This window comes from Lactuca serriola, chromosome 9 (assembly GCF_051521515.1).
Source record: "Lactuca serriola cultivar US96UC23 chromosome 9, Lser_US96UC23_V15, whole genome shotgun sequence".
NCBI lineage: Eukaryota > Viridiplantae > Streptophyta > Magnoliopsida > Asterales > Asteraceae > Lactuca > Lactuca serriola.
The window spans coordinates 26188325-26211619 of NC_136416.1; the positions used below are offsets into that span (position 1 = coordinate 26188325).

The following is a 23295-nucleotide window of genomic DNA, read 5'->3' on the forward strand; positions in this document are numbered from 1 at the left end:
CGGTGTTACAAGTTGGTATCAGAGCCTTGGTTTGAGGGATTCGAGTACACCTTCGGGCGTATTTGAACTCAAACTGAGGATTTGAGAAGTATTTTCAAGAAGAGTAAAAGATTTTTGGAAAAACGCAGAGCAGAGTGTGTGTACGATCGGTCCGCGCCCGAACGGTGATTTCCCAAAATACCCTCATGTTATGTGATATTGATATTGATATGATGTATTCGCATGCTAGAGTAGGCTAGGTATTCCTATTAGGACTAGAGTGTCCTGATTTGTGATGCCTTAGCCTAGGAAGAGGTGAGCTGCTATGAGATGCTTGAGAGTGAGTAGGTAGCAGCGAGGGGCTTATGAGAGATCTATTAGAGAGTGGCCTATGCATGATAGAGTACTTGGAATTTAGGATCCGAAGAGGAGGACTTGGAGTGTATTCTGATACGGTGCGGACAGTAGTATTGGGCCCGTACTACTGAAAGCACCGGAGCGGTGTACAGCCCAAGTAAGAACCTTTGGAATACCAAGGATCAAGGAGGGATGAGTCGTTGAGTGTGAGTATGCTCGAATGGATTCTAATTTATCGTATGTTGTATTTCAGAGGTAGATCATGGTGAGGACACGTCTGATGCCTGAGAGCAGTGAGACCGGTGATGAGGAGATCCGTCGGATCATCCACGAGGAGGTGGCTGCAGCCATCAGGGCAGAGATACCAGAGATGTTCGGGTCTATTAAGACCATGCTGATTGAGACCTTTGACGAGCGTTATGCCGCTCTTTCTGACGCTGCTGTTGCAGCGGCCACTGCAGCTATTGCTGCCGCGAGGCCGCAAGGTGGTGATGCGTTGCTGTTCCGGGAGTTCAGCAACACAAAACTGCCAGAGTTTGATGGCACCCAGGACCCGGTGGCAGCTATGAGGTGGATTTCTGATATAGAGGGGTGTTTCTTCACTTGCTCATCTCCTGAGCATTTGAAGGTTCGGTTCGCGTTGAACCAGTTTCGCTTGGGAGCGAAGGACTGGTGGAAGTTTGTGACGGCGCACTTTACGCCTGCTGAGCTTGCGGCAGTGAACTGGGAGAGGTTCACTGCCATGTTCCGAGATGAGTACGTTCCCCAGGTGGAGAGGGAGCGTTTGGCCATGGAGTTTCTGACCCTCAAGCAGGGTACTGAGTCTGTTACGGCGATTACCAGGATGTTCCATGAGAGGGCGATGTTCTGCCCTGAGCACGTGTCCACCGAGCAGGCACGTATGAGCCAATATCTGAGTATTTTGAGGAGAGACATTCGGGAGTTCGCGGCGAACTCCTCGTACCGGACATTTGCCGAGCTTCAGGCAAATGCCCGGAAGAGGGAGATTGAGCTAGAGACTCAGGCTAGGGAGGAGGCGGAGTCTCAGGGGAGGGATCGGCGACCGACACAGTCTCAGCCGGCAGCCAAGCAGGCCAAGCCTGCTGATCCCAAACCAGGGAGCCAGAAGGGCCGCACTTGTGGGAAGTGTGGTAAGGGTCATGATGGAGTCTGTAGAGCAGGATCTTGCTACAAGTGTGGCAAGGAGGGGCACATGGCCAAGGACTGCCCCAAGGGGTTTGCGGTGTGTTTTCACTGCAATCAGACCGAACACCGGAAGGTAGAGTGTCTGCAGTTGCAAGGATCATCTCAGGGAGCACCTCAGGGATCTGCCCCTGCCGCCATCAGAGCTACCGAGAGTCGTCCAGTGAAGGCCGAGGCGCCGAGGGCACGAGGGAGAGCTTTTCAGCTGACCGCGGAGGAGGTCCGTGCAGCGCCCGATGTCGTGGCTGGTATGTATTCTTTCGTGTATTTATTTTGATGTTGAGATATTATTCTTATATTATGTTATGCGTAGGTACTTTTCTTGTGAATTCTGTACCTGCCTTGGTGTTATTTGACTCAGGTGCGAGTCGGTCTTTTGTATCTTTGGCTTTTAGTCAGCATATCAGTGTTAGTCGTGAGGCGTTGAGTCGGCCTCTGAGAGTTTCCATAGCTGATGAGAGGGTGATATATGCCACGGAGGTTCTCCGAGGGTGCGTAGTCGAGATTTTCGGTGTTGAGTTCCCGATTGATCTGGTTCCTATTGCGATGGGTGATGTCTGTGTCATTGTGGGCATGGACTGGTTGAGCAGATTCAGCGCGGTTATCGACTGCGAGCGACAGTTGGTGACCATACGAGACCCTAGTGGGGGAGTTCTTTCGGTGTACGGCGAGGGTACACGTTCAGGATCAGCATTTTGTTCGGCCGCTAGGGCGAGGCAGTGTCTACAGCAGGGCTGTAAGGGTTTTATGGCGTATGTGATGGATACGCGGGTGGATTCCGATAGGCCGAGGCTGTGCAACCTGAGATGCGGAAGAGGGAACGGGTTGTTGGTTTGGTTTCAGAGTTCGTTACCGATGGTCGGGGGCTTATGACATTTCAGGGGCGTATCTGGGTGCCGTTTGTGGGAGGAACGCGTACCATTTTGATGGAGGAGGTTCATCGGTCGAAATTTTCGATCCATCCGGGGGCCACTAAGATGTATTTGGATCTGAGAAAGGAGTATTGGTGGCCCTGTATGAAGAGGGATGTCGCGTGGTTTGTTGAGAGGTGCTTGACCTGCCGTAGGGTTAAGGCCAAGCACCAGAGGCCGCATGGTAAGTTGCAGCCATTGGAGGTTCCTTAATGGAAGTGGGAACAGATCACTATGGATTTCATCACCAAATTGCCAAGGACTGCCAGAGGAGTTGATGCAATTTGGGTGATTGTGGACAGGTTGACGAAGAGCGCTCACTTCCTTGCTATCAGCGAGAATTCTTCAGCAGAGAAATTGGCGGAGGTGTATGTGAGGGATGTGGTATCTCGGCATGGGGTGCCGATCTCGATTGTTTCAGACCGTGATGTGTGCTTCACTTCCATATTTTGGAAGAAGTTTCATGAGGAGTTGGGTACTAGACTGCATTTTAGTACCGCATATCATCCCCAGACAGACGGCCAGAGTGAACGGACGATTCAGACGCTCGAGGACATGCTCCGGGCATGTGTGTTGGATTTCGGGGGTAGCTGGGATGCATATTTGCCCTTGGCAGAGTTTTCCTACAACAACAGCTATCATTTGAGCATTGGTATGCCGCCCTTTAAGCTGTTGTATGGGAGGAGGTGTCGGACCCCCATTTGTTGGGGAGAGGTTGGACAGCGGATAATGGGCAGTACAGAGATCATGCTTCAGACGACAGAGCAGATCCAGCAGGTCAGACAGAAGTTGTTGACCGCTCAGAGCCGACAGAAGAGTTATGTAGACAGACACCGGTCCGAGCTTGAGTTTCAGGTCGGCGACCTTCTACTCCTGAAGGTCTCTCCTTGGAAAGGAGTGATTCGATTCAGGAAGAGGGGCAAGTTGGGGCCCCGATATATTGGTCCTTCCCGAGTGATCGCGAGGGTAGGCCGAGTAGCCTATCGTTTGGATTTGCCAGCAGAGTTGGGGCAGATTCACGACACTTTTCATGTGTCGCAGCTGAGGAAGTGTATAGCCGATGAGTCGGCAGTCGTTCCATTAGAGGATATTCAGGTGGATGCGAGCCTTACTTGTTAACACTTATACTTCACGATACGCTTATACTTCACGATACGCTTCTACTTCACCATAAGCTCCTACTTGTTAACACTTATACTTTGGGAAACACTTCTGCTTCGTTAAATACTTAAACTTCGTTAAATGCTTCTACTTAGTTAAATATATGCATGTGCTTGTATATATATATATATATATATATATATATATATATATATATAAGTAATGTTTAAAGGACTTAGGAAGGCTAGTTCGCCCTATTTCCTTTTCTTCGTTGAGATGTGGTCTGGTGGGATCGGATATCCGTCCGAAGGTCGTTCGATCATTAGTTATATATCATGTATACAAGAATAGACATATAGGTTTACATTAGTCAGTTCAGTTGTGAGTCTCTATCATCAGTCCAGTACTTTACATCAGATCTCACTATACGAGATACATCTTCAGTACACGGCCTTCTCCGTTGTCAAGTTAGTAACCAGAGTCTCTTGTAGGGAAAGTGGACATTGTGTGTATAGATCTATACGGGATTGACACCCCCGCGACCTGACTTCTAGCTACAGTCCACGGCCTACCAAGCCAAGGGGTGACAAATGTCACACTTACACAGACGCTTGCAGGGCGTCTAGTTCTCTAGTGTCTATCAGTATGGTTACGAGTATCTCGGGGTTACCTTATAATTCATGGCCTTAAGGTAACAGGTTTTAACACTGTATTCACTGTATACACTGTATTCCCTGTGTTCACTGTATTCACTGTTTTTAGACCTTGCTAGACGTATCATTCATTTGATACTGTCTGGGGTCTGTATTCATTGTTTTTAGACCTTGCTAGATGTATCATTCAGTTGATACTGTATGGGGTCTGTGTTCAATGTTTTTGGACCTTACTAGACGTATCTTTCATTTGATACCGTCTGGGGTCTGTATCTCCTTTTGTTAGACATTGCCAGGCGTATAGTTCATTCGATACTCTCTTGGAGTCTATGATTTCTTTCAGCCTTAGTCAGCAGTCTTCACTGCTGAGGCATATGTTATTTTCCCTGATATTCTCTTACTTCCTTTAAAATCAAACACCGTATTTTGGTAATGATAGTGTTTAAGGGAAAATTACTTTTTACAACATAACTATGTCGGGTCTTGGTAGAAGACTACTTTTATTTAAGAAAATATAGGATTTTCTGGAAAGGACTCTAATACACTGTTGATTCCAAACTACTACTTTTAATTAAGTTATTCGAATAAAATGACACTAAATACTTATGAACTCACCAGCATTTGTAAAAATGCTGATACTCACTTTTCAAATAACTTGCATTCTCAGTTCAGCATTAGACAGGTACATTCCAGGAGCTTCTGTTAAAGACGGTTTGTGCCAAGCTGCATCTATACTAGTTTCTGTAGTACTTTGATGATTCTATAAAATGTAAACCGATGTAAAACTATTACTATTAATTCAATGATTGTTGTACTTTGATTACTATACTGCATATGTTGTGATACTTGACATGACGTCATCCACCCCAGAACGTTTCCGGCGTTCCGATTTTGGGGTGTGACAGATTGGTATCAGAGCCAGGTTTATAGTGAGCTAAGTATATCAATTCATAAAAGATATACAGCCTATAAATACATAGGGATAAAACACTCTAACCAAGAATTATACTTTAAAATATAACCATATTTTACCAAAGTATAAGAACATCTAGAATCTAAACACCCGAACACAAGTATCACAAGAAGAACAAGAATAAAAGTCTTCGGATGTTGAGCATTACCGTCTAACCTGGGCAGTTATGTAATCATAAGCTGGAATAAATGTAACCTGATCAACTACATTTATTCGAGATGCGATGAACGTGTGCTTGGGAGTGATAGTGGTGTTGCAACAGGTCTGAAACTTACCAACTAGGAATGCTAGAGCCAAACATAAAGTTTAAAATACTATAGGAGTATTTTAGAATACTAAAAGACTTACATTAATCCCAGAATCATAATCAGAAGATAAGAAACAAACAAGAATTAAAATACCGTAGGGGTATTTTAGGATCCATAGATAACCTTGTGTGAAGAACTAAAAAGATCCTTATTGATATACCTATAATTACAGAGGGTATACTCCCAAGGTTATATGTAACAAGGATCCCATAGGCTAAGAATGTGTGGTTTCGCCCTACTTCCTTTTCCTCGTTGGGATGTGGATATAGAGTAGTATCACATATTCGAAGGCCTATCGGATCTAAGCTATATATGATTTGTATACTCTGTGTAATCGTAGCAGGACTCGATATGGATCACACAGTGAAATGTTAGTAATCTCTTAGGATTCTTTAGACATTTCCATTCTCGCACGAACCCTGTAGAAAACCCTATCCACTTCAGTACTCGGCAGAAGAGTTGAATTAAGACCCCGAAGAGGTTCATTGAGAAGATTTCCGGTTCGGAAATAAATGAACTAGGTCGAGACTATTGAATTCACCAAGTCCCTATATCTTTTAGGGACAGCGGTGAAGAAATTCGCCTAAACTTCCGAGATTTCCAGTCATCCATCATGAAGTGATGACACCCAGAGTCGGATTCGGAAGTAAGGCGGAGTAGAAATTCAATATGTCTATAGGAGAAGAGAACCCTAGGTAACTACCCGAAGGAAACCAACACCGGTCCAGTCAAAGATACGAGGTAGACAGAGGGAACCAGTACATGGAACCCGAGAAGAGTCTTTTCCTTGTGTTCGTCACGCTAATACACCCATAAAATAATACAATTTAGTGAGTTAGTGGCTACACTACTCACGCTATGTGTTAGGTAAATCGCCTTTTTCCCGTTCCAAGTAATACGCTTAGAGCGGATCCCCACACCTCTATTGAGGTTGTTTAGCCATAAGTCTTCATGAGCTTTTCTTCCGGCGGTCTTCATTCCAAATTGTTCTCAAATCTTTCCAAGTCGGAGAGTGAAACCTTTCCCAGTATAAAGGTAACTTAGTAGGAACGACTCACATCTTATGGCTTTTTCGATACTCACACTCCTACCTTGCATACCAGGACTACATCATAGGGATGTAGGTCGACACTCAGACAACCAATACCCGGATCACGGGAAAAATTTAGGCCTAACCTAGTAAGGATAGATATGTCCAGGGCTAACCATCGTCTCTCATCCGCTTGAGTTCCTTTCCGTATAGGGAAAAACCATGCCTCCGAGCAAGCGTAACCAATCCACTAGCAAGAAACCTACTCTCCTACTCGATGAAGCTACCTACCAGACTGCAGTCTCGGCAGCCGTAGCAGCTGTCATGACTCAACTGAATGCTAACAATGCCAATGTTAGCAAGAGCCCTATCGGAAATTCCGATCCTAGTAATGGACAGCAGCAACAAACCTCTGTATACCCAGCCAACCAAGAACCTCACTCAAATCCACTAAAGAGGAAGATCAAGATCGAGGAGGGAAGTACGTCGACTCAAGGACCTTCCGAAGGGCAACGAGCTGAGACGGTCAAATTCCCTGCCAACCCTTCCATCCCTACACCTAGGAGACCATACCTAGGAAACTTTCCCCACTGCAGCAAGTGTAGCTACCATCATCATGGTGTACGCCGGGAGCTCTATGGTGCTAGGTGCCATATGAAGGGCCATGCCGCTCGTGTCTGCAGAACTCCGGTTGAGTTTATTACATCAACCGCCAATGTGGCAAACAACCCAGTTTACCACCTATGTGGTAAGGATGGACACTTCAAGAAGAGCTATCCAAACTGAAGGAAACAACAAGGACTCAGGAGGAGTCTGAATCTAATGCTTAGGGAGAAGCATCCAGGAACCCGGTAGAATTTTAAGTACGTCTCTCAAATTCAGATAACTAAGTGAGAACATAAAAAGGCTAATTCTAAGTGTAATTATTTTCCATTAAGGCGAAAGTCGCAACACTGTTATAAAATTTAAAATTCATCAGGTAAAACTATAATGGCTAAATATATATGTTATGGCCATGTATGATTGAGATAGATAGACCTAGAGTGAGTGAAGGCCACCTCATTTCCTGTTCCTCGTTTGGTTGTGGATTTAAGGCGGAGTCGCTCAGTCAACAGTCGTCCCCACCTTAATTATACATGACTAGTATATGTGAGGCGATTATAGAAATGCCTCGTGAGAATCCATTCATAAAAAGGTACTCTACTCAGAAACACTCAGGACCCTCTATAGTTTCGCGTCGACTCTATCGGTCCAAGTATCTGCGACAGTGATACACGGGACGAAACCCGAGACGCCTAGAACTTGTGTGCCTGTTCGGCACATGACTCTATCGACCCTCATTCTATATCATGTCAAAGTGTGCCAACTTCGACGCCTCTATCAATCATGGTTCGACTTCGTGCGACCATGTGTAAATCCTTAGTGTTGTGTAAAAAGAACTTTCTCCATAGCCATTCGGCAAATAAAGGTTCTTCAGAACCTAAACAAAATAAAATAATAAAGACTAATGAGACCCGTCAGTCGTCAATCTTATTTCAAACCTTCTGAAGTACCCAGGAGAGGGGTACCGCGCGCTGTTAACCAACCCTCTTTAGACAGATAAAAACCGAAGCGAAAGACACTGCAAGAATTCCAGAAGACGAGAACCACCCGAAGCATACCTCGTAGATCCCTCAGAAAGACCCTTTATCCTATACCATGGAACGGGAGCTAGAGTCAAGAGAACCCCTTGCGGGTTGAGCTACTATAATGACCACATATCCGAAGTTTGTCGTCATCCCGGTTAAGCCAACATAGTAGCTAACACCCTCGGTTGGTAAAGAAATCTGAGTCGTAAGAGTCAAGGACATTGACTACGACCATCCATTCACGCTTAATCCCCCGAATTAGGCATCACGGCGAATATCCCGGAAATCCAAGAGCTGCGATAAATTAAACTCTGAGAAGAGTGGATGAGGAGATTAAAGTTCCGAGTGATGGAACCCTATACTCACTAGATTTGACCTAAACCGAGAAAACTCAAAACCTTCGGAAGAGTAGTTGTCGGAGATGTTCGCACTACTCAGGCACTTCGTCCACCCCGTTACAGACGAGTAGTGCCTAGGATCCTCCGCCCTCTCGCATGGAGGAAGTCACCGTCACCCTATAGACGATAGACTACATTCTCCGAAGTGAACACTAGAATACCGAGAACCACAGGATAACCTTCGCAGCCAAGAATACTTGATCAAAGTGCGAAAGTAGTTGCGTTAAGCCTTATGACCCAGATCCCGAAGAGATTATAGACTTGACACCAGTCTAGGTGTTAGTCGATGGGTTATACAAGAGCAACCGCTTTCCGCACTAGCATAAACTAACGCCTTGGAAATTAGGGCATGTCTTACAAGATTCATTGGACTATCAGGTGTTCCACGAATACTATCTCACGCAGAGATAGTAGAACCACCTCCTGAGATAGTCCAACACTCGTCTGGTGAAACCCTATCTTCCCGACCCTGAGGGTTTCCGTTAGAATTATCTCAAGAATCAGAAGTGCAGGTTCATTTTGCACGAGCTTGAGATAGACACTCTACAACAAATAGATAACCGTAGACACGCAACCCATCCGATGATCTAGAAAGTCCCTAAAAGCCAATTGACAGGAAACACGAAACCAAGGACAACCCGAGCTTCCTAAGAACCAACCTAAAGGACTACACTCCCAGTATGAGAGAGAACGTTAGGAACTTCGGAATGGCGATCACGCCAGTGATGATCTTTCCATAGAAGTACACAACGTTCTAAGTACTAAAAAGATCTACCCTTCCGAGAGCTTAGCACCATCCGAGAATCCTCACGGAGATCGGTCCAACCTTCGTCAGACCACTACTACTTTCGGATATTCCACAAGTTTCACCACAGATCGATCCACTCCTTAGACTTGATAAGTGTTTGCCTGGCGTCACTCTTCATATCCCACTCATCTTGATAGAAACCATTGAGAATCCTAACTTCGTAGACATACCTGTAGGAAATCGCTAACTACACGAGATGGAATCCGCATCCTATAGGTGAAGGCTTGTTGGAATGACAGACACAGGCCAGAGATCACTTGGGAGTGCAAGGCAAACCGAATAGGAAGTACTCTCCTGCCTCTACTCGGTCATTCATACCTACTTCCTTGCCTAAACCTGAATTTCGGGACGAAATTCCCTCTAACGGGGGGATGATGTGACAACCCAAAACTTATTCCGTCATATTTAACCCTTTCTTCCGTTAATAAGCCTCGTTTTAATTAACTGTCTGTTAACTTTAGGAATGGTTAGTTAAATTAGGACTTTTTGAATGACTTGGTAAGGGTTGAAATAAATTAGAAACACTACAAATTTTCCCTTAAAAATTTTTAGTTTCAACCAAGTCAAAATACGACCGTTTAATCGGGTGCGACCAAAAAGCCCCGTTTAACGGCAGTATCGGGTAGATTTCCACTGAGCCACAAGCTCAACCCCTATATAAGGGAGAGTAAACTCCATTTCCACCCTTTTCACTCTCTCTCCACACTCTCTCTACAACTTATTTTTCGAGCCAAAAATCGTCCGTTTCGAGCCCCAAACAAGTAAGCAATCTACCCTAACTTGTTGTATAGCTTATCTAGCATGCAAATTCGAGTTTAAGACATAAATTAGGGGCAAGATTATGTGTTTACGGCCCAAGAACACTCTTGGACCGTGAACACCATTTAATGGGGTTTTTAAGCCCCAAAACCCCTCCAAATTGCCCCTAAGGCTTAGATATGACTTGTAGGCTTACACATTCGGACTTAGAACACCTTGAAACTAGTTTTTGGAGAGTAAACATGAGTTTACTGCCCAAGAGCATGCTTGGGCCGTAAACTCCTCTTCATGGGGAGTAAACTCAATTTTATGTGTTAGAAATGCCCACAAACACTTCCTATGGCCTTGGAAAAATGTCTAGAAGCAAACCCATTGAAGTAAATGATTTAAACATTAAAGAAACCAAGGGAATAGGATTTTACGGCCGTGAACTCCCATAGAATTGGTCCATGGGCCGTAAACTCCCATTAAGTGCCCAAATGATGCCTAAACTCCTTCATTTGACTTGGAAAATGCATATAACTTTATTTCCTACCACTTAAGACCTTAAAACACCAAAAGAATATGTACATAGGAGCTTACGGCCGTAAAATCCTTGTTTAGGGCCGTAAACTCCTATTTGGTCCATTTAGATGCCTTAAATCCACTCATGTGCCTTATATTTGGATCTAGCATAAATCTACAATTGAAATAAGACATTTTGGCATCCTAGAACACCCTCACCATGATTTTACGTCCGTAAACTCATGGGGAGTTAGTCCCAAGGCCGTGATTTCTATATATAGTTTACTCTTGAAGAGTAAACTCCCTATCTAGGCCATACACACCCTTAGATGTTACACGGGACACTCCAAGCACTTAACCAAAGTGTTTTCTGCACTTTAGGATGCGTATACTTGTTTAATTAGTATTATATGTACTAATTGTATGTAAATATATGTTATCATATGTTAATAGGTCACTAAGTGTGTTCGAGTCTTTACTTGACACCGAGCACCCAACCGGTATCTTCGTCGGATCCACTTACATCAGGTGAGTTCATACCCCCGAATTAACCTTTTTAAATGTTTTTACATGTTTTATGGGGGGAATACAAGTTAAACATGTCAGTTATCATATCAATCACATGTGATTGATAACCCGCATGCACAAGGATTTGTTACACTGTCGACTGTTTTACCAAGAATGATACTGTAAATGGTTTTCCTAAAATGTTTTCACTTGTTCAAAGTTCTTCTCAAATTGTTTCTCGCGCTGCATGTTTTATTTCAAATTCCGTTATAGCAGCAATATAAACAAAGGTTTTCTGTACTTATAATGTTTTATCAAAGTTTCATTTAAAACTTAATTTACAAAAGAATACCAAGACGTGATTTTCTCAAATATAAAGGTTTTCCCAAGTTTTTCATCAAAGTTTTCTCCCATGTTTTTATACTCCTACTTGGTTAAGATACTACTGCTTCACTTCTACTTAGTTTAAACTCCTACTTGATAACGCTTTCACTTCGTGATACGCTTATACTTGTTAACGCTTCTACTCCACTTATACTTGTTAATGCTCCTACTTCACGATACGCTTATACTTCATGATACACTTATACTTCATGATACGCTTATACTTCACGATACGCTTATACTTCACGATACGTTTATACTTCACGATATGCTTCTACTTCACGATAAGCTCCTACTTGTTAACACTTATACTTTGGGAAACACTTCTGCTTCGTTAAATACTTAAACTTCGTTAAATGCTTCTACTTAGTTAAATGTATGCCTGTGCTTGTATAGATATATATATATATATATATATATATATATATATAAGTAATGTTTAAAGGACTTAGGAAGGCTAGTTCGCCCTATTTCCTTTTCTTCGTTGAGATGTGGTCTGGTGGGATCGGATATCCGTCCGAAGATCGTTCGATCATTAGTTATATATTATGTATACAAGCATAGACATATAGGTTTACATTATTCAGTTTAGTTGTGAGTCTCTATCATCAGTCCAGTACTTTACATCAGATCTCACTATACGAGATACATCTTCAGTACACGGCCTTCTCCGTTGTCAAGTTAGTAACCAGATTCTCTTGTAGGGAGAGCGGACATTGTGTGTATAGATCTATACGGGATTGACACCTCCGCACCCTGACTGCTAGCTACAATCCACGGCCTACCAAGCCAAGGGGTGACAAATGTCACACTTACACAGACGCTTGCAGGGCGTCTAGTTCTCTAGTGTCTATCAGTATGGTTACGAGTATCTCGGGGTTACCTTATAATTCATGGCCTTAAGGTAACAGGTTTTAACACTGTATTCACTGTATACACTGTATTCCCTGTGTTCACTGTATTCACTGTTTTTAGACCTTGCTAGACGTATCATTCATTTGATACTGTCTGGGGTCTGTATTCATTGTTTTTAGACCTTGCTAGACGTATCATTCAGTTGATACTGTATGGGGTCTGTGTTCAATGTTTTTGGACCTTACTAGATGTATCTTTCATTTGATACCGTCTGGGGTCTGTATCTCCTTTTGTTAGACATTGCCAGACGTATAGTTCATTCGATACTCTCTTGGAGTCTATGATTTCTTTCAGCCTTAGTCAGCAGTCTTCACTGCTGAGGCATATGTTATTTTCCCTGATATTCTCTTACTTCCTTTAAAATCAAACACCGTATTTTGGTAATGATAGTGTTTAAGGGAAAATTACTTTTTACAACATAACTCTGTCGGGTCTTGGTAGAAGACTACTTTTATTTAAGAAAATATAGGATTTTCTGGAAAGGACTCTAATACACTGTTGATTCCAAACTACTACTTTTAATTAAGTTATTCGAATAAAATGACACTAAATACTTATGAACTCACCAACATTTGTAAAAATGTTGATACTCGCTTTTCAGATAACTTGCATTCTCAGGTCAGCATTAGACAGGTACATTCCAGGAGCTTCTGTTGAAGACGGTTTGTGCCAAGCTGCATCTATACTAGTTTCTGTAGTACTTTGATGATTCTATAAAATGTAAACCGATGTAAAACTATTACTATTAATGCAATGATTGTTGTACTTTGATTACTATACTGCATATGCTGTGATACTTGACATGACGTCATCCATCCCAGAACGTTTCCGTCGTTCCGGTTTTGGGGTGTGACACCCTAGACCCCGCCAAAGGGGCGCTGCCCCTTTGGAAACCCCGGACCCCCGACTAGTCGTCGAACCGGCTTCTTAATCGATCTTATACATGCGTGCACTCCGCACAACCCCGTACATATATTAGAGTAGAAATCATGAAGCCTCTTAGCTCACATGTTAGTTGCAGTTACTTAAAATAAAATAACATGGTGTCACCAACAAGTAACACCTTCCTTTCCCACTTACCGCCACCTCCTGCTGGTTTTGTGGACTCTGCTCGCCACCTCCTTCTGTTCAATGTTTCTTCTTTGAATCGTTTATTGTCACCTATTGTAACATCATCGTTTCATCAAGGTATAGTGTTTACCTATTTTCTTTTATTTGTTGAATCAAATTGTCAAAAAAATACAGCCTCTTGCTAATTTGAAGAACACGAAGATGCCTTGTACTGGGGTGACGAATGTGGAAATATGTGCTCCAATCATCGATATATATATATATATATATATATATATATATATATATATATATATATATATATATATATATCACGTCCTTTCTCAGGGACAGTTGGGGTGAAGTTTTCATCTATCGGTTGTATAAGATGTGTGGGATTTCAAATTTTCATGTTGCTAGCTTGGACTTTTGTTTGGTCCACCACATGTTGGATGAAATGCTTAAGAGAACAATATTGGCCTCAACCTGATGACAATGAATCCAATTTTAATTCTTGACTTGAGGTATATCCACATGGTGGAAACTAGAAAGGTGAACGTGGTGTACTGCGTTCAAACATTTCCCCAGCTAAACATTTCCTACCTACTATCCTTCTCTGTTGATTGCAGCTCACATTAGGGGTTTTCATTCAAATTAGTTTTCCAAGTATCATCTGTTATTGAGATTGAGTTTTTATTTGATGGGTCTTGTTGTAGAGTCAACTCAGGGGCTATTGGTGACAATCAATCATTATTACATCGTCACTATAATGGGAGTGTCAGCAGGTCATACAGTACTTGACTTGACTGCTAAAACCACTTGAACACTCACTAAAATCATTTAGTTGACCAATTGGTGTGCTAACTAAAAGAATAAGCGGATTTTTTATACCATGTAGATTAATAGATACCAATCATGAGGAACGTCCCAAATTTGAAGAAAACCCAAAATGGTGATGATTGTTTACACACAAAGCAGTATGTATAATAAATATGCTCTGCTTATTTCTCCCCTCTTTGTTTCAGACATGGTACATTTGCTAAAAGTTTTCCTGTTAATGTACAAAGACTCAAAGAGGTAGGATTATGATATGCAAATAAAAACTTTCATGTATCGATATACGAGTTTAGGCTGGTAATTTCCTCAATGACATCAGTGATTCAAAAGCCTAGCAACTAAGCATCCGTGGTAATAATTTGTAAATAAAGTGTAATTTTTATCTTCTGAAATTAATATGAAATATTCAATTATCTTGGAAAAACCTATTGACTCAGAGAATTAATGTTTATATTGCTGTAGGAATATATTTATATTTGGCTTCATATCAGGTTAGTTTTTTTAATTTGCTTTAGAAATTTTCAAAACTTTTTTGACTTTAGCTTCATTCCATTGGTATGTACAATGGCTATGAAATAGTGCTTACAATCGTTTCTTTGAACCATTAGATTTTATTCAAGTATCGCAAGTGACAAGAATCGACCATTTTTCAAAAGAAATTAGACATTATCACTTAATGAAATAAAGGGTTAAAACAAAGTTGTTCATAGAAAGACAGAACGTTTGTTGGAGGATCTGGATCTAGAACTTGACCTGATAGAAAAAGGTTTTCATTTCTTTAATTTGTACCTACTCTGATAATTTCACCTCAATTTCAAGTTTCATTAGAATACAAGTGGAAGAAGATCTGATCAGTTGATATGTTTTCTCATATGACATTCTTTTATGTTTTGAGAGGAATAAGTACCGAGTTAGATTATGCTTTTTCTCGGTATTTAGTTGTTTAAACAGAAAGTTTGGAACCAATCACTAAACTAAACTGAACATGTTTTTATTTTATAAGTTTCAATGTTTTTCTTGGTTCCAAAAGGTTTATGCACACTCTTCATCATTATGTGCATACTAAAAATCTGAGAAATATTTGAAGTAAATACTATATTCATAAACAAACACACATGTTGTTTAACTACAGGAGGCAAAATGGGTAGGATGGACAAACTGGATAACATGTGCTTGTTCACAACGAGTTACTTTGTCGGGTTGATCCGCAATTGGTGAATTACCCAAACAATGTCGGTTTTCAATTCGGACTCCTATGTTACCCGTAGAGGTGAGAACTGACAACTTCTTTTATCCAAAAGTCTTGATAGGTTAATATTCATGAGTTTCATATATAAAAACCTTTATGTAGGTCCTGATTGGAAGGTCATAAATAATTAAACTCAAACTAACCTAAATTTTCAAGAAAATTAAAATCAAAAGATACTAAAAAGCTATGCATTAATTAGCCCTTTGGATGCTGATTTCTAAAACTTCTCTGTGTAGGTTTGAGATTAATGGCCAAGGATGTGAAGGTTCAATGGAAGACGTAACTCCAGCCTCCCCAAAACTTATTGTTTTTTTTTATGCCTTCATTTTTCTTATGTATGTGTTCTAGACATGGATGTGGATCTACTTGTTTTGAGAATTTTTTTTATTGTTTTATTTTTTTTTTACAATTGCTATGTAGCTATATATGGGGTTTGAAAATTTTATTGACTACAATCATGCAAAACAACGTTTAGTTATGAAGAAATTATTAGGTGCGATCCTCAATAAATGATAAATTCTATCTAAACTAATCTTTTGTTTTGGTTTTTCTTTTATTTTCTCTTCTCACCCAGGCACGGAAGCATATTTTGATCCCCTTGGAAGAGTAACATTAGTATACACAAGGTATAATTTTTTTTCCAGTGATTCCTTAACTTGCTTGGTTTATGATGATTATAAATACTAGTTGTGAAACCCGTATATTATACGGGTTAATTAAAACATAATGTTAAATATGAGCGATTAAATGAGAAATTTATTTGAATTTGAAATATAAAATAAGTCAAAATTATGAAGAAAAAAAAACATGCAAAAAATAAATTAATTAAAATTATATGTTTAATTGTTAGATCCGTGTACTAAACGAGTTATTATAATAAAATGTTAAATACAAATGTTTAAAGTGTAAATTTATTTGAAATTGAAATTGAAATTTCAAATTTCAAATTTGAAATTAATAGTTATTATAGTAGGTTTAATTTATGGAAACTAAATTAATGATATAATGTAAATGAATAATGAAGTAATTGACAAGTGGAAAATAAATATATTTCAAAATTATGACAAAATGACATATGGCCAATTAAATAAGAGAATGACAAGTGGCAATAACATTTTCATTTATTAGGGTAGATTTTTAATTATGTACCTATTATGCTTTCTACAATTTTAGTTCTTATTACTTATTATCTTTTCTAAAAAAAAATAATTTCTTATGGGTTTGTGTAGATTCCGATTTTGAATATTAATATATGGTAATTTTGGCATGCATATGAACTGTTTGAAAAAATGCCTAAAGTAAAAGATAAAGTAATAGCATGGAAAAAAATGAAAAAAATAATAATAATAAAAAATATGATGGCTGGTTCACTATAGTCCACCAAGTAGGCATCTAGATGATTATAAAGGCTTGGAAGAAATCTGATTCGTGTTCTGACTTCTGATACTTTGAAACTGTCATTTTTTTTTTCCTTTTAACATGCATCAAGGGTCTGGGGATGAAGAGTGAGCAAACACATGCTCTTATGTCTATCGATTTTAGGATTCTTTTTATTTGAGTTCTAACGGATTTTTTTTTATTCATTTTGAGCAGATTTGCAGCCTAAACTACCAACATCAAACTTGCAAGAAAGTTGAATCTAATTAAAAAAATCAAAGTTCTTCATTTTCAAGTAATATTATATGTTTCCTTTTGCAGGGAACAAACAGTTATTAAGCTAAAGGAGCAACCGTATGAATTAGCCATGAAGGGTAAACAAATACATCTAATCTAAGTTTTAATAAACAAAGCATAGGTAGTGTTTGGTATGATGTAATCAAGGATCAGATGGAATGGTTCATTCCATTGTATTTTCTGAATTACCCATTCGCCTCCTGTTGATGCCATTGATGACGTATCTATACAACATATACCACCAAGTTAAACCAACTATGTTGCGATATTCCATTAAACATTTTTTTTCTCATATATTAAAGTCTTTTTTCCTGTTTACATAATGATGTAAAGGAAGCATTATATCACGTGTTGATAGGACCAATCCATCATCATATTCATGTAGTCGATTATTTAACTTCAGTGTAATGTCATTAATCAAACATTTTCCTTTTTTTTTTTTACATAGGATAGGCTAATTTACTAATTTAACATGTTCTTTACAGGAAATTCAACAATTATATTTTACTATCGCATCACATATTCTCTTTCATGAAGTTTTGCATTTATTTGAGTTTATGAATATCTGTACGATTTTGATTTGGGTTCTTTTTTGGAATATTTAGGAGTTGCTTTATTAGTAAAGTCAAATTTATGCTCAAGAGGATAACATGAATCAACTACTATCTCTAAATTTAGAAATTGGTGTCACGAATGTAGAATCAGAAAAGAGAACAATATGGAAAATGTATATGATAACAGTTATGATGAGACCAGACACAAAGTTCTTGAAATTCAAGTGCATGAAGGCTTCAAAAATATACTTCTTTCAAAATATGTTTGGCAGCACAAGCAAAGAAGTTAATAAAGACTCGATTGCCCAGAGTATATTGAATTCACTCGGTAATTTCCTTGGTCTTCTATAAATGAAATCAATATGTATCTCTTAGATTTCGTCCAATTCAGAGCATATTTGTAAAAAAGCTAAAAAGTTCATATTTCCATGACTTTCGTTCTCATACCCCTTCCGTACAAACAAAAAGAGCATCAATCTCATAATTTCATGACTTTTCAATTTTATTTAAGGAAAGTGTAAATGCTCTAAGTTTTTTTTAAATTTAATTAGGAAAAGTGTAAATGCTATAAATTTCTTCATATAGTGACCTATCTGCAAATCTACCAAGGAAACGATTACCACTTCAAAGTATTGCTATTTAAATGAAAAAAAAAAAAAAAAAAAAAAAAAAAAACCCAGTTGAAGAAGATTATTAGTCGCATCAATATTTGATTATTCTAATTATGAAATAAAGATAAATTTGGGGGTTATTTTTGTTCATCTGCTATTTGAGGTAGTTAATTTTAGTACTAAGTTCATTAAGTCTAACATTGTTTCCTTTACACTTGGAGTTGGAGACCAGTGTTGTATTTTAGGAAAAATAAATGATTATTCCTCAATTTGGTCGTGTAATCTTTTTTGAACTTCAACATGTAATTGTAATACTTTGGTTATCAGTAGGTGAAAATGTGAAATCATGATTGTGAGGGAGGTTTTACAAGAGACATTTGCTTTAGGCTAAAAGTTGATGATGATGTGTGCATCTACCCTAATAAATAAGAATGATTTTGTCACATGTCATTTTGTCATAATTTAGATATATATTTATTTTCCACTTGTCATTTATTTCATTTTCTATTTCTAATATATTATTAATTAGTTTTCATAAATTAAACCTACCATAATGATATTAATTTTAAATTTTAAATTTCAATTTCAATTTCAAATAAATTTACAGTTTAAACCTTTGTATTTAACATTTTGTTATAATTAACCTGTTTAGTATACGGGTCTGATAACTAAACAATAATTTTAATTTATTTATTTTTTACATGTTTTTTTTCTCATAATTATTATTTATTTCAAATTTCAAATTCAAATAAACTTCTCATTTAATCGTTTCTATTTAACATTTTGTTTTAATCATCCTGTATAATATACGGATTTCACAACTAGTTGTGTGAATATATGTTGATATTAATATACGTTTGAAGATGTTAGAAGTAAGGACTACCAGTTGCTTTTAAGGATAAAATATATGCTTTGATGTCGTGTTTTCCCTCAAACAATAGAACAATATCACGGCCCTTATTATGTTTATGTTTCCTAATGTGTGTGTGTATATATATATATATATATATATATATATATATATATATATATATATATATATATATATATATATATATATATATATATATATATATATATATATATATATATATATATGTTAATTGAAAATCTAAAATTATGGTGAAGTAATTTGAAATGAGATTATCATAAAATCATAAAGTTATATATTACCATTGAAATTTGAACCGAAATAATTGATATATTTTCATTTAGATAATTTGTGTATTTGACTGATCGACCTCTTGGCTCGGTTATCAAATAATCATTACTATTAATTAATGTATTTTGGTATCCGTTGGTGTGTTGTGAATAAATTCTAATTTTTGCATTAAATCTGTTTTTTACAATACCATCGGCCCTTAAAATGTCCCTAGTATACATATAGAGTTGCTTAATCCAACTATTTTCTAGCAAACAACCGATAGGGATTTTAATTTTCCTTAAATTCCAATACATGCAAAATTCCATTTCCTTAGATAAATAAATTTGATAGCCAACACAAGGAAACTTATGGATTTTTCCTTGGCTATAAAACAATCTATGGAGAAAGGAATTTATCCATAAACAACACCTTCATCTCTGCCCACCTAATGGGATTACTTTTATAGACTTCCTCGTTTAGCTTTTGAATATCTTGCCACCATTTAAAAGCCTCTCCTTCCTGTGGCAATGTGCTGACTACAAGTTCTACTTGTTCTGGCCGTGCAACACAATGATACTCAAAATACAATTCTAGTTCCTTTACCCATTTGCAAAAGACATCAAGATTAAACTTCTCAGGGAATGTTGGTAGACCAATGTTTGTGTTGTAATGAGATGGCTTCTTCTCTGTAGGAATCTCAACCACATCATCTTGCGTTGGTGCATATTTATTCAACTCCGCCTCGATATGTTTTAAGCGAGTGCCCAGATCTTCAAGCTTGTTTACCATGGGCCCAATACACCTATTTATTTCGTTGGCCAACGTATTCAAAGAAAAAAAATCTACACTAAAAAATATAAACAAGTAGAATCCAAATTAAAAATTAGTTGATAACAAATATTAAATCCAAATTAATGCAAACTTATTATTCTCTAATGTCCATATTTTTAAATTTATGTCATTCAAAAATAATAAAATTTTCTAGAAACCTGGAGCCATGGTGTCCTTGATCTTGATCCATGTCTTGTGGCTCGTTCCCTGAATCAAAAAATTTAAAGTCAGTATAAAGGTTTATTTTTTTCAACACCATATTCTAATCTTGGAATAAAATTTAATCAAACTCATCCTAATAAAACCTTAATCTCCCAACCAAAGGAGTTACACCTTAATTCTTTCAAGATTTCCAATGGATTAATGGATATTTTTTTAATTATATTAATTTTAATGATCAAATTGTAGAGAGTGTTCCAAAGAGAAAGATATTTAGAAAGAAACTTTTGCAACACAAACTAGCAAATGCATACAATACAATAATATAAGTTCAAAAAGCGAACCCCATTACCAATTCAATGGCCTTGTGATATACATATGCATAATTAAATCACCAAATCCCATTTAAAATTGCCCAATCATTGTTAATTATTGACGCAGACAAAATACATATTACATAAGTCTTTATGTAAGAAAACTAATGTGTTCATCCTCATATTCCTACATAATCATAGCAGCAAACATGTACAAAAGTCAAAGGTACAAAATGAGCTGAATAAAACCAATCAAGAGAGTTAAACAATACCAAACAGACAGCAGATCCATGAATCACGCATATAAAACCATGGGAAAACAAATTTTACATTAATATTCGACTTTTCTTGTCCCCCTTCAAACAAAGCCAAACTAAGATGAAAATGAAACAACTTTGTAAATGCATTTTATCCGATAGTCAACAGCTCCTCCAATTAGGAATAGAAAAAACTAATTTTTCGATCAATTTGAAACCTTTTTACGCCTAAATTTGATGCAAAATAAATAAACTTAATTTCTTCAGAGTCGATGAACCATGGAAACTTATATCAGAATGAAAAAGAAACACAGAAAACAAACCCTAGAATATAACTAAACAAAACCATTGTCCTCGAATCGGGATCGGGATCAGAAGTAATGAAATTGATTACCGTTATTACGTGAAGCAATCCTCCCCTGATTTGCCGGCTTCTCCTCCGCTCTACGCTGTACCGGAACCCAAAGGTGGAGATGGATCAATTTTTATAGGCGTAACATCAAACCCTAAACTTATCCCCTGGGCCGTGGGCCATTGAACTGTGAAACAAATACCCAATCGACCAATAGCATAACTTCGACTTTGGCTCTTTTATTTGAGCCGGATGTGAGTTTATATAATTTTTTCTTGATTCTAAATAAATTCTTTGATAAAACAATAATAATAATAATAATAATAATAATAATAATAAGCACTTAATCACTTTAGTCTTTGCTCCAACTCTCCGGTCTGATTCTCACAGATAATTTAATACTTAAAGTTTGCAACTTTACTTACATACATGGCTTAACGGAATTTTAGAACTTAAAAGAGTCTAATGAAAGGTCTTAACAGAGTCCAACTAAACCATAATGATCACATTTTTATGACTAAGAACAAACCCAAAAGAAGATCTATGAAATGAGAAGACAAGATCATAGCTTTTTACCTCCAATAGATTGCAAAAGATGAGAACTTTCTGGATCTACAAGCTCCCTTCAGGAAATGAGTCATCAACTTTCTTCTAATCTTACACAAATCACCATAAACACTCATCTCCAAGGTCTAAAAGCTTACTCAAAGCACTCTAGGTTTTAATGAACGTCAAAAGAGGTGGTGGCTGACTTAAAATGACCAAAGGGGTGGTATAATGTTGCTTATATAGGGTAGGAACCCCGAAATTAGGGTTTTGCTCTAAATGGGGTACGCCCCGCGTACCCCTTAGTACGCCCGACGTACATACAAACCACTTGCAACCCATATTGCCTTATACGTTGGGCGTACCCAACGAAACACGCGTATGCACCCTCGTATGCATGGGGCTGATCTGACAAATATTTCCATTAGGGGCCACACTTGCCAATATCTTCAAAATGTCATAACTCCCTCATCCTAAGTCCGTTTCTAATGAACCTTATATCCACGTAAAGGTGGCGAGAATCCCTACGCTCCTAACAACATACCCACGCCATAAAACCTCCCAAACAAAACCTGAAATGTATAAAAGACCGAGATATCAATTTACAATTATACCCTTGGTGTCGTAGACCCGTCCTACTAGAGGAAACTCACCTCGAAAGCTAGCTGTGAATCTTGTGTGAGGAATCTCTATCCGCTGCTCCAACGACTCCCCGACTATCAATACACAATAACATTTAATCAAAATCTAATAATCTTCCTTAGGCTAAAATGACCATTTTACCCCTGGTCAAAGTCAACGTCCTGAGTTTACTCAACTCGCCGAGTTGGCTTATCAACTCGTCGAGTCCTATAGCTCATAAATCCTGAAATCGCGATCCAACTCGTCGAGTCATCCCCCTGATTCGCTGAGTTCCCCAGCCAGTCATAGTCGCGATTTAGCGAATCAACTCGTCGAGTCCTAACATAATCAGAACGAGACAACTCGTCTCAACTTGTCGAGTTTAGCTAAGGACTCGACGAGTTACTCTGTCTGTTTGGGCCATCTTAAAGGTTTATGCCCCTACACTTCGAATCTAAGCTTCATACTTTCTTATATACTCTGGAAATGTCATTTTAAGGGTAAAGTTTATAACTTTACCCGTTAATACCTCCTCTTAATGAGTTTAGCTCAAATCCTAATTCCTTGGGACCTAGATCTTGGTCCCCAAGTCATCCATACTCCAAAGTACAACTTACAAACATGGATCTAGGTCCTTAACACTACTTGAATACGTAAAGTTCCTTCCTTTTTCTACAT

At 38.3% G+C, this 23295-nt stretch overlaps 1 protein-coding gene and 1 long non-coding RNA gene across 2 annotated transcripts; one reads left to right on the forward strand and one right to left on the reverse strand.

The window, feature by feature from the left end:
- Positions 1-16924: 16924 nt before the first annotated feature.
- LOC145074105 (uncharacterized) lies at positions 16925-18417 on the forward strand. The gene is made up of 3 exons (XR_013691703.1): positions 16925-17059; positions 17148-17305; positions 17834-18417. It is a non-coding gene; the product is annotated as an uncharacterized LOC145074105 (long non-coding RNA).
- A 1279-nt stretch (positions 18418-19696) lies between these two features.
- On the reverse strand, positions 19697-21648 carry LOC145074533 (uncharacterized). The gene is made up of 3 exons (XM_079020889.1): positions 21493-21648; positions 20527-20575; positions 19697-20384 (listed from the first exon to the last, which is right to left on the reverse strand). The coding sequence occupies exons 2-3, from the start codon at positions 20556-20558 to the stop codon at positions 19934-19936; spliced, it is 483 nt and encodes a 160-aa protein (XP_078877015.1). The 5' UTR covers positions 20559-20575; positions 21493-21648; the 3' UTR covers positions 19697-19933.
- Positions 21649-23295: the final 1647 nt, after the last annotated feature.

Bases quoted from the DNA above. Each gene is read 5' to 3' on its own strand.
- LOC145074533 (XM_079020889.1), bottom strand. From the start codon at position 20,558: ATGGATCAAGATCAAGGACACCATGGCTCCAG. The intron at 20,385-20,526 runs GTTTCTAGAAAA...TATATTTTTTAG, and splicing joins CAAGGACACCATGGCTCCAG to TGTAGATTTTTTTTCTTTGA.